The 11,924-nt window shown below is 39.3% G+C and overlaps 1 protein-coding gene and 1 long non-coding RNA gene across 5 annotated transcripts; one reads left to right on the forward strand and one right to left on the reverse strand.

The window, feature by feature from the left end:
- Window positions 1-1,089: 1,089 nt before the first annotated feature.
- LOC125291704 (E3 ubiquitin-protein ligase TRIM35-like) lies at window positions 1,090-9,714 on the reverse strand. Its single transcript, XM_048238542.1, has 6 exons — window positions 9,155-9,714; window positions 8,937-9,032; window positions 5,321-5,551; window positions 3,732-3,754; window positions 3,526-3,644; window positions 1,090-1,901 (listed from the first exon to the last, which is right to left on the reverse strand). Exons 1-6 carry the CDS (start codon window positions 9,554-9,556, stop codon window positions 1,360-1,362), a joined length of 1,413 nt encoding a protein of 470 aa, XP_048094499.1. The 5' UTR covers window positions 9,557-9,714; the 3' UTR covers window positions 1,090-1,359.
- LOC125291750 lies at window positions 9,249-10,985 on the forward strand. Of its 4 annotated transcripts, XR_007193054.1 has the most exons (5): window positions 9,249-9,330; window positions 9,438-9,521; window positions 9,742-9,900; window positions 10,273-10,509; window positions 10,665-10,985. It is a non-coding gene; the product is annotated as an uncharacterized LOC125291750 (long non-coding RNA). The 4 variants fall into 4 exon arrangements; XR_007193052.1 differs by having other exon boundaries at window positions 9,742-10,509; XR_007193053.1 differs by having other exon boundaries at window positions 9,258-9,330; window positions 9,405-9,521; window positions 9,742-10,509.
- The last annotated feature ends 939 nt before the right edge of the window (window positions 10,986-11,924 follow it).

Raw genomic sequence — 11,924 nt, forward strand, 5'->3', positions numbered from 1 at the left:
CTCAAAGATGAAGAGAGTTGATGTTGGAGGTCAAAGGTCAACTCCATATATACTCTGAGTGCGATATCTCAAAAATACCTTGACATTCATGCCTGAAATTTGGTATGAGTGTTTGTATGGACTCAAAGATTAAGTGAATTGATGTTGGAGGTCAAAGGTCAAATGTCAAGGTCAAAAATATCTCAAGAACGCCTTGACACACAAGGTTTTTTGGTACGGTTTGTATGAACTCAAAGATTAAGTGATTCAATGTTTTTTTCCAGGAATCTCCCCACCAACATTAAGCCAGCAGCTTTCCATCCACAATTGTAATTCCTCTGGCATTACATTTCGAGTTTATATAGTATATTTAGTGTTTAGTTCTGTTAGTTTTCTTATCTTCTTCTGTCTCTATTGTACAGTGGAGTTTTGTTATATGTATATACTTATATGTACCATTTCTGCTGTAAATGCATGTTGTGTGTGATGTCTGTATGCTACTGAGACCTTGAATTTCCCCTTGGGGATCAATAAAGTATCTATCTATCTATCTAATAAAGTATCTATCTATCTATCTATCTATCTATCTATCTATCTATCTATCTATCTATCTATCTATCTATCTATCTATCTATCGTTATTATAGATTGTACACAACTTTGGTCTGATGTACAATACATCTGTAAAATATAACTGTATGCACTGACACAATATGTTCACAATACGTACAGTAGTTAAAAAGACAAGTTGTATGGAAAAGTGTGTGTGTTTGTGTGTGTGTGTGATTGTGTACATATTTGTGTGTGCCCCATAACAGGCTCATGGCTGCTCAGTGTAAGTTAGTTCTGTCTTATACATAATCCTGATCACAATTAGTGAGGCCTGTGTAAGGCACTGGAACATGAATAACAGCATATTGAAGAACACATTGATTTTAGCATTAATTGTTGACTGGGTAAAGTCATATTTTCACTCATTTTTACTGGAGATGCACAATTTCAGAGGGAGGGCCTCTTGGTACCTTTGGCTTTTGATTACATACTCTCAACTACTAAATGTTCACAATATAATTTTCATTATTAGCAACATTTGAATGATCTCTGTGATTAGGTAAATTTATTTGAAACAGCATTTATGAGTTAAATGACTAAACTGTTCCATAGTGTTTCAATGGAAACTTAAACTACTCCTTTACTTACATATTATTCAACTTTAGCCCTTTAAACATATTTTATACAGTGACATCCATACAACAAATTGAGAATAAAAAAAAAAGTCAGTTTGTCTCATGCTGGTGATCTCTCAGTCCTCAGAGTCTCCTCTAACTGATTCATCTCCTCATGCTGATCAGTTCTGGTCCACACAGAGACACTATCAGCTCTAACTGGGCTGCTCTACTCTTACTGAAACCTTCACTGGTAAGATCCTCATAGGAGACTCCTTACTGCCATTAAAGTATGGAAACACTCTCTCAGTGCAAGTGTGTTTGAAAGTGTGTAGGTGTGTGTTATTATCAGGGTCAGAGAATGACAGCTCTCTTCTGTCCCAGTCCAGCTGCACTCTGATCCTCTGGAGTTTCTGCTTCACTGGGATGGGTGTGTCAGGCTGTGGGGGAGCATGTGCTGTATATTCACCATCATCATACCACATGTACACTTCTCCACTCACATCATCATATTCTCCCTTCCTCTGGTGAGACTCTGCCATCACACCCACACCCCACTGTGTGTTCTCCCCAACCTCCACATCCCAGCAGTGAGTCCCTGAGTTAAAGCCCTCAGAGCCCAGGACACTGGCATACTCATCAAATCTCTCTGGGTTATCAGGAAGCTGCTGCTCCTCATCACCCCATCTCACACTGGTCAGATCCTCAGACGGGATGAGTTGTGGATTTGCAGTGTTGGGATCCAGAGTCACAGGAGCTGCAGAGAGGAACGAGAATGGTCTGAATGAAAAGAGAACAACACACACACACACACACACACACACACACACAAACACACACACACACAGCTACATACACACGCACCAACAGCTATATAAAAATGTGTCTGAGTGTGTGTATGTGTGGCGTGAGAGAGAGAGTGTGTGCGTGAGTGTACTTGTATGTGTAAGAGAGTATGTATGTGTGTGTGTGTGTGTGTGTGTGTGTGGATTGTGTGTGTGTGTGTGTGTGTGTATGTGTATGAGGGGCCGTCTAGGCCTTAATTCATACTTGGTCTTACACACACTATCATAATCTTGCACATACACCACTATACCATGCACACCACTAATATAGTCATTTTACATGTATGTATGGAGGGGTATAATTAGATTGTATGTGAGAGAGTATAGTAGTGTATGTGAAGGAGTATAGTAGTGAATGAGAGAGAGTATAGTCGTATGTGAGAGTAAAGAGTATAGTAGTGTATGTGAGAGAGTATAGTAGTGTATGTGAGAGAGTTTAGTAGTATATGTGAGAGAATAGTGTAGGCTATGTGAGAGAATTTAGTAGTGTATGCGAGAGAGTATAGTAGTGTATGCGAGAGTGTATAGTAGTATATGTGAGAGAGTATAGTGGTGTATGTGAGAGTATAGTGGGTGTGTGTGAGGGTTTGGTATGAAACGGAAGGAGAGTTTGCATGAAACGGAAGGAGTTTGATTTCAGTTCTGATTGTCATTTCTCCCTAGTTAGCCAATTCACAAAAATCAAGGAAAGGGGGGACCCTACACTGTCAGTAATGTTCGTAGTGGTGGGAGGAAAAAAAATCAGCCATGTCTATGTGACTAAAATATTAAACTACTAGGTACTGCAAACCGAATGCAAATTACAAAAGACATTAGGGGTGACCATTCATTGTAGGCCCACGCCAATGAGCCCTCTTTGTCTGGCGAAGTCATATTTTAGGTGAACTACTATACTCTCTCACATACCATTCACTACTATACCTTCTCGCATACACTACTAAACTCTCTCGCATACACTACTATAGTCTCTCACATATACGACTATACTCTCTCACATACACTACTATACTTTTTACTCTCTCACATACACTACTATACTCTCTCACATTCACTACTATACTCCTTCACATACACTACTATACTCTCTCACATACACACTAATTATACCCTCTCATACATACATGTAAAATGACTATAATAGTGAGTGTGCATGAGTATAGTGGTGTATGTGCAAGATTATGATAGTGTGTGTAAGACCAAGTATGAATTAAGGCCTAGACGGCCCCTCATAGTATGTGTACGTGTATGTGTACAAGTATGATTATGAGTGTAACTGTGTAAGTGTATGTGTGTGAGAGTGTGTGTCTGTGTGTGTGTATGGTACAAGGTATTTTAACAGCTTGGAATTGTTGTCCATATACAAATCAAAAGAATATCAGAATATCTCAACAATAGTCACATTCTTACTGATTATGTCTGGGATATTTGGAATATTAAGGAGAGAGAAACTGTTGGTGTTTTCGTTGTGTTGTTCCCTCCTGAGCACACACACACACACGCACACGCACACAGTTTGTGTGTTTGTGTTTCACTCACTGTACTGAACAGTCTCCTGCATCTTCTCCCAGACTCTGAACTTCAGGTTGCCCAGGTGCTTTGCCACATTGATCAGAGCTCCTGAAACCCTCTCTGGATCCTGCAGTGTGCACTGGGCTCTGGAATAACATTCAGGAGTCAGTGCTGCTGTGGGTTTGGGTTCAGAACCACAGAGAAGAGAGAGAGACAGGAGGCAGATCACTCACCTTTCCACTGTGCTCTTGTAGTTCTGGAAAAATATAAAGAGTGAAATGTAATAAACAAGGGAATATTTAATACAACCAAACACACACACACATTACACACATTCTCTAAGGTCCCTCATTATTCATTATGGTTCCACAGGCCCACAACACAGCAGCAACACACTCAGTAATAAAGGCCAATGAAACACACATGCCAGAAATGTCATATTATATACAGTGTCTGGTTAATACATTCAATTAAAGAGTGAGGCAAACAGGTATGTAATAAGTGTTATAAAGATCAAAGAAACACACAAGCCAAAAATGTCATAATATACAGTAAATACAATTATAGTAAATGCAATTAATCAGTGAGGCAAACAGGCGAGAAATAACTGAAATATTCATACCGTATATGGCTATAAGCCACATGCTGACTGTGAGAGACATTTTCAAAAGTTTCAATACATTTCAGCAGCACTGCTGAGGGTGAAGGTGAAACAAAGCTAGAAGTGGACTGACACCTGGCTGCATGTAACACCAACTACCTCACTAACAGACCGCAGTATGTGACAATGCGACATTCTTTCCTGGGCTGCTCTCTGGACTACATTGAGGTGGTGGGTGAGAGGAGGATGTTGGACACACTGGCCTCCATCATGGCCAATCCCTGCACGGGACAGTAGGAGCGCTTAACAGCTCCTTTAGCATCAGACTGCTGCATCCATCATGTAAGAAGGAACACTAATGCAGGTCTTTCATCCCATCTGAAATGTAGGCTCTATAATCATTTGTTAAAAATCAATGAGGCAAGCAGGCTAGTAGTAAGTGGAAAGATCATATTGAATAGGCCTGCAGTATGTTGTTTACAACATGATGTGTAGAATGATGGCTAATAGAATGACATGTTCCTGCTGCACTTTGTCATAATAAACAATATGACCACCTGACCACAACAGTAAACCAGTTACCATTACAGTAAACCACATAACCATTACAGTAAACCAGTTACAGTAAACCAGTAACCATTACAGTAAACCACATAACCATTACAGTAAACCAGTAACCATTACAGTAAACCAGTTACAGTAAACCAGTAACCATTACAATAAACGAGTAATCATTACAGTAAACCAGAAACCATTACAGTAAACCAGTTACAGTAAACCAGTAACCATTACAGTAAACAACAAAACCATTACAGTAAACCAGTAACCATTACAGTAAACCAGTTTCAGTAAACCAATAACCATTACAGTAAACTAGTAATCATTACAGTAAACCAGTTTCAGTAAACCAGTTTCAGTAAACCAATAACCATTACAGTAAACTAGTAATCATTACAGTAAACCCAGTAAACCAGTAACCATTACAGTAAACCACATAACCATTACAGTAAACCAGTAACCATTACAGTAACCATTACAGTAAACCAGTAACCATCACAGTAACCATTACAGTAAACCAGTAATCATTACAGTAAACCAGTAACCATTACAGTAACCATTACTGTAAACCAGTAACTATTACAGTAAAGCAGTAATCATTACAGTAAACCTGTAATCAGATGTTCAGATTTAACACCCTTAAAGACAGTGGATGGTCCTTACCTGCAAGAATGTGACATCATCAGCTCCCATCTCCTCCTCTATGGCTCTGATTGTGTCTGAAAGAAATGAGATCTCTCTGTTCATCTTCTCAATCTTCTCCTTCATCATCTGACTCTTCTGCTCCTCTTCCTCCCTCAGTGCAGCTATCCTGGCCGCCTCTTCATCTCGTAGAAACTGATGAAGCTTCTCAAACTCATCCTTGATTTGCCTCTCTGTGTTTAGGACCTGAGTCTGAATAATATCAATTTATGTTGTTTACTCATTTAGAAAAAGAATAATCACAGCACAACACTACTTCAGTCAGACTGACATATAGTGGCAGCAGGCAGATAGATAGATAGATAGATAGATAGATAGATAGATAGATAGATAGATAGATAGATAGATAGATAGATAGATAGATAGATAGATAGATAGATAGATAGATAGATAGATAGATAGATAGATAGATAGATAGATAGATAGATAGATAGATAGATAGATAGATAGATAGATAGATAGATAGATAGATAGATAGATAGATAGATAGATAGATAGATAGATAGATAGATAGATAGATAGATAGATAGATAGATAGATAGATAGATAGATAGATAGATAGATAGATAGATAGATAGATAGATAGATAGATAGATAGATAGATAGATAGATAGATAGATAGATAGATAGATAGATAGATAGATAGATAGATAGATAGATAGATAGATAGATAGATAGATAGATAGATAGATAGATAGATAGATAGATAGATAGATAGATAGATAGATAGATAGATAGATAGATAGATAGATAGATAGATAGATAGATAGATAGATAGATAGATAGATAGATAGATAGATAGATAGATAGATAGATAGATAGATAGATAGATAGATAGATAGATAGATAGATAGATAGATAGATAGATAGATAGATAGATAGATAGATAGATAGATAGATAGATAGATAGATAGATAGATAGATAGATAGATAGATAGATAGATAGATAGATAGATAGATAGATAGATAGATAGATAGATAGATAGATAGATAGATAGATAGATAGATAGATAGATAGATAGATAGATAGATAGATAGATAGATAGATAGATGATAGATAGATAGATAGATAGATAGATAGATAGATAGATAGATAGATAGATAGATAGATAGATAGATAGATAGATAGATAGATAGATAGATAGATAGATAGATAGATAGATAGATAGATAGATAGATAGATAGATAGATAGATAGATAGATAGATAGATAGATAGATAGATAGATAGATACTTTATTGATCCCCAAGGGGAAATTCAAAGAGTAGTGTAGGCTACTGGAACATGATGACAGGTGGGGTCTACATCAGGTGCACAAGAGAAGTGTTCTGTTCACGGAGTGTACAACTACATTTTAGTAGACTGGTCTAACTTGTTCTACCTTGTGCAGTGTCTCGTGTCTGGTGTAGCCAGTTGTTTGAGCTCAAGCTCCATGAACAGAGGGCATCTGTGCACAAGACAGGCTATACAGCATTGGGGGACATATTTGACATCTGACTATTTTGTTCCAACTTGGAGTATTTTCTTTCAACATGAATTTGAGGAGTACAAACATGATAGTGGAAAACTACACGCAGTTCCTTTAAAGGAGTATGTAGGAAATAATGGAAAATAAATTGTAACCATTCCAAAAATGATTACCATATGTTGTCAGAGAGTAAGGAAACACAATGAATTGAAGTAATGGCTTATTTGACAACATTACTATAACCCGTAAAACCCCGTAAAACACATGAAAAAAATTAGTTACGAGGCGGAATCTCTTGGAATTTTCGTTTATGTTTTGAACGATTCATTCTAGAATAGCGTATTAATAATGGGCTGGCGTGTCCTCCTATTTGTGTTGCCAACTTAGCAAAGGCCAACTGTCAACTTGATGTCAGTTGTAGTCATGAACGCCTACGAGAGGCAGGCACATTTCCAAAATTAAAACAAGAAACAAATTAAGTGTACATCGGAGGAGCTTCCTGAGATGGCGGCGTCTTTGTCATCAACCGAAGAATATCAAGTCTGGCCTTAGAGCTGGCCATATTTCTCCACGACAGGTAGCCTAGGCTAAACTTCATCTGCATTGCTAACTTTAGCTAAATATGTTACGTTGGTTAGAGAGGTAATTTTTGTTTTCACTGTTTCTGTAATGTGTAGCTGGGTCATGGTTGGAGAAACGTTAAAGCAGCTGCAGGTTCGTTCAGCATGATGCGAACTTCTGGGTACTCAGATTAGCTGCAGGTCAACTAACGTTAGCTAAGTCTTCATTACATCTGGCAACCCAGAAGAGGCTCGCGTCTGGTAGTCTTGAGAATGTTCACCAGTGTTTTGATTTTGGCTTACAGAGCGTTCGGTAACAATCCTACAAATCGCTCCTTTAATTTGCCTGCCTCTTATAGGCGTTCATGACTACAACTGACAGCTGTTGACAGTTGGCCTTTGCTAATTTGGCAACCCAAATAGGAGGACGCGCTAGCCCATTATTAAAGGAGAATTCCGGTGTGATATTAACCTAAAGTGTATTGAAACATGATACGAGTGTGAGCGTATGTCTCATAGCCCATCTCGGCTTGTCCCCTGCACTCCAAAATCTAGGCTAGTTAGCCGATGCTACCAACAGCTTTTTCAATAGTGGTGCTTCGGCATCAGACTAGCCATGCAAATAAATCACTGTTTTACAATGCATGGATTCCAGTTGCTGCTACTGGAAGAAACTGGGAATCCATGCATTTCCACTAATTATTTTTTGGAATCTGATCCCTTATCATACCTGTTCATTCTTACTCGTTGCTCGACTTTATCGTGACTAAATTCAAGATGGCTGCAAACGCTTAAACTTGGAAGATACAGTCTGTATAAATGCGTCTTGTAAGTAAACTACCAGTGCTTTTTCAAAGTTCTCAATGTGTCGTTTTAAATATCAGGGCCCTCGGAAGTCTACCAATTAAGTGTGGAGATACATTGAGCCTCGTAAATGGGTGTAAAACAGTGATTTATTTGCATGGCTAGCCCGATGCCGAAGCACCACTATTGAAAAAGCTGTTGGTAGCATAGGCTAACTAAGCGCCAGATTTTTTGGAGTGCAGGGGACAAGCGAGATGGGCTATTAGACATAATTGTTCACAATTTATCATGTTTCAATACACTTTAGGTCAATATCACACCGGAATTCTCCTTTAATACGCTATTCTAGAATGAATCGTTCAAAACATAAACGAAAATTCCAAGAGATTCCGCCCCGTAACTGATTTTTTTTTTCATGGGTTTTACGGGGTTTCACGGGTTAAATAATGTTGTCAAATAGCCATTACTTCAATTCATTGTGTTTCCTCACTCTCTGACAACATATGGTGATCATTTTTGGAATGGTTACAGTTTATTTTCCATTATTTCCAAACATACTGGACCTTTAAGAATATTTTGTAATGACAAGTGCATGTGACTCACATCTCTGCTGATTCTATGCAACAAATTGCATCATTACAGCAAGTCAATGTGTAAAAAAACTCATCACAAATAATGAGCTGACAGGTACATCTGACATGATTCACACTCTCTACAGATGTTACATAAAATGTGCCTCTACTTACCTTGATGTGTTTTGCTGTTTGATCACAGGTGACTTTAGTCTTCTCAAAGGTCTTCAGTTTCTTCTGTAAGGGCTGCAGTTTGATCTTGAGCTCCTCCTGGAATGAATAACAGACTTCAGTGAATATGGCATCATCTTTTCTTACACCAGTTGTTCATTAATCTCCGATTAATCAGGTGATTAAATCTCATATCATGATCAAGACGAAAAACATCTTACCTTACGGTCAAGGGCTGCTTCATCAACAGGGTGAAATTTGTGGCCAGTGTGTTTTTTGGAGTCTCTGCACACCACACACACAGGCTGTTTATCCTCCAGACAGAAGAGCTTGAGTTTCTCACTGTGCAGACTGCATAGCACCTCAGACCCTGCTGAAGCCCTCTGACTTCTCTGCTGTAAGTAGGTCTCACACAGGTTTTTTAAGTGGAGGTTACGAGGAGGATTATACTTTGATGACCTTCGCCTGCAGACTGGACATTCCCTTGACCCTTTGGTTTCCCAGAACTGCTGCAGACAGACTTTACAGAAGCTGTGACTGCATGAGAGGACAACAGGGTCCTTGAAGACGTCACAGCACACAGGACAGGTGAAGTCCTCTTCGGAAAAAGATTTCGATGCCATTGTAGAATACTGAATACTTACTGATTGCTGTTTACACAATTTGCTTTCAAATTAGCTTGAAGATCCTGTTACAGCATGAATTGTAAATCCACAAGGCTGTCATGTCCATCTACATGCATTTGAGACATGCATTTGGTTTGTTAATTGAATATAAAAGTATCCTGTACACTTGTACCTGTTCACAGAGTTCACAGAAAAACGATGTGCCAGTCGGTCTTCCTCAGTTCCCTACTTCCTTGTTGAACAAGGTTGAGTTGAGCCAGAGGGAGGGACTTTGGCCGAAGAGGATTCTGATTGGCCAGTTTTGCTAGAGGGAGTGAAACTCCTGTTCTGATGATTGACAGGTATGAATAACTTGATATTTCATGTTATAGTTTACTCATAGGTGGGATGATTTGTAATGACCCTTAATTTCTACTTCTAAGTCTGCTCTATGAATTAAGGAACACAGCAGTTGGTTATCTAGAGAAAGTGCAAAGTCAAGCCTACAAATTCACCCATAAAATCATTGCAAACACACAGTAGCATTTAACCAAAAATATTGTAATTTTTTTCTTTTTTTCCTTTCACATGTCAGAATTATTTGAATTGAATGATATTATACTTGGTTAATTTGGCTTGCATTGAAATAAACCAATTAGCTGATCCATTTTGTCAGCATAAATTATCCTTTCTTTGCACTGAAATAAAAAGGAAAACCCACAATTGCCTTGTAGTTCAAATTGTTCTCTAGAGGGGCGACACATCATTGGGAAGGACCACGTGGTACGAGATGATGGGGCAGAAGTCCATCTCTGCAGAGGACTGTAGTGTGTAGCACTCTGCTGCCCCCTTGTGGCGATCTGCAGGTTGGACACAGTGACTGTCGGCCCATTTCCTCCTGCTCATGGACGCTGGAGCTGCTGTGGTGTGCCAGAGCACCAGGGCTGAGGAGTTAGAGCGCTGCTCTACAGGTCTAATCAGCACCAGGAGTGGAGCGCTGCTCTACAGGTAGTTTAATCAGCACCAGGGAGTGGAGCTGCTCTACAGGTAGTTTAATCAGCACCAGGGAGTGGGAGTGCTGCTCTCTACAGGTAGTTTAATCAGCACCAGGAGGGAGCTGCTGCAGGTCTAATCAGCACCAGGAGTGGAGCGCTGCTCTACAGGTAGTTTAATCAGCACCAGGAGAGGAGCGCTGCTTTACAGGTAGTTTAATCAGCACCAGGAGTGGAGTGCTGCTCTACAGGTAGTTTAATCAGCACCAGGAGAGGAGCGCTGCTTTACAGGTAGTTTAATCAGCACCAGGAGTGGAGTGCTGCTCTACAGGTCTATTCAGCACCAGGGCTGAGGAGTGGAGCGCTGCTCTACAGGCTACATTTTTAAACGACCAAAACAAATAATGCAACACGAAAATGACATTGCTGTAAAATGATCAAGCAATTGGCACAGAGGTATTTATTAACTCCAACATTTGGCTCCAAAACTAAGCCCATTTATTGCAATTTACCCTTTTAGTGTTTATAAGTGCCAGTGCCAACAATTAAATAATGTTCAAATTGTTCTCTGTAAAATTGCAACCTCTTGTGCATGACAAGCTGGGTGAACAAAGCTGTCCATATTATGTTGTTAAAGGAACCATATGTAAGATTGTGGCCAAAACTGGTACGGCAATCACTTTCAAATTACTGTGGAGAGGTGTATCCCCTCCCCCTCCCCTCTGACTTGAGGTTGCCAACCCGGATACCGAAACACTACTGACTTTGTGATTAGTAGATAGGTGGAGGGTGGCGCATCAGGCCAAAACTTTTAGACATTCTCTGCCATTTATGGACATCTTGACTCCATAATCATCCAGCTAAATTCAGAATGTATCACGATTCGCAGCTAGTGGTGTGCTTCCTGAACAACAGTCCGTGTGGAACAATCAGATCCCTGGCATTATGAGTGGCATCATAGGAATTTAAGGCTTGAGGCAGGGTTTTTGCCTCGAAATTTTTTGGTAATCGAAATATTCGAGCTTCGATGAATCGTTCAGCCCTAACTCGTATACAAGACAGAGTCCAGTTAACCATAGCTCCATATTTGCATCTGGCCTTTTAAAAAATAGCCTACAGAACAAACAATGTAAAAAAAAGCACATATGACAGGTTGTAGATGTGGTGTGGATTGTAAATGTAATCATCCTTCAAGAGAGATTTGAAGAACTCTAAAACAAATTCAGTTATCAGCAGGAGGTTCAACTTGCTTTACAGGTTGATGCAGGATGGGATTGCAATAAATGGATCTTCCAATTATAGTAACACTAACTTCACCAACAACCTTGAGTGTTTTCCTCCTTGTTTGAGGTGCACAGCACACTCTGGACTGGGGTTCTGTCTCAGAATGTTAG

Source organism: Alosa alosa, chromosome 3, assembly GCF_017589495.1.
Source record: "Alosa alosa isolate M-15738 ecotype Scorff River chromosome 3, AALO_Geno_1.1, whole genome shotgun sequence".
NCBI classification, from domain to species: domain Eukaryota; kingdom Metazoa; phylum Chordata; class Actinopteri; order Clupeiformes; family Clupeidae; genus Alosa; species Alosa alosa.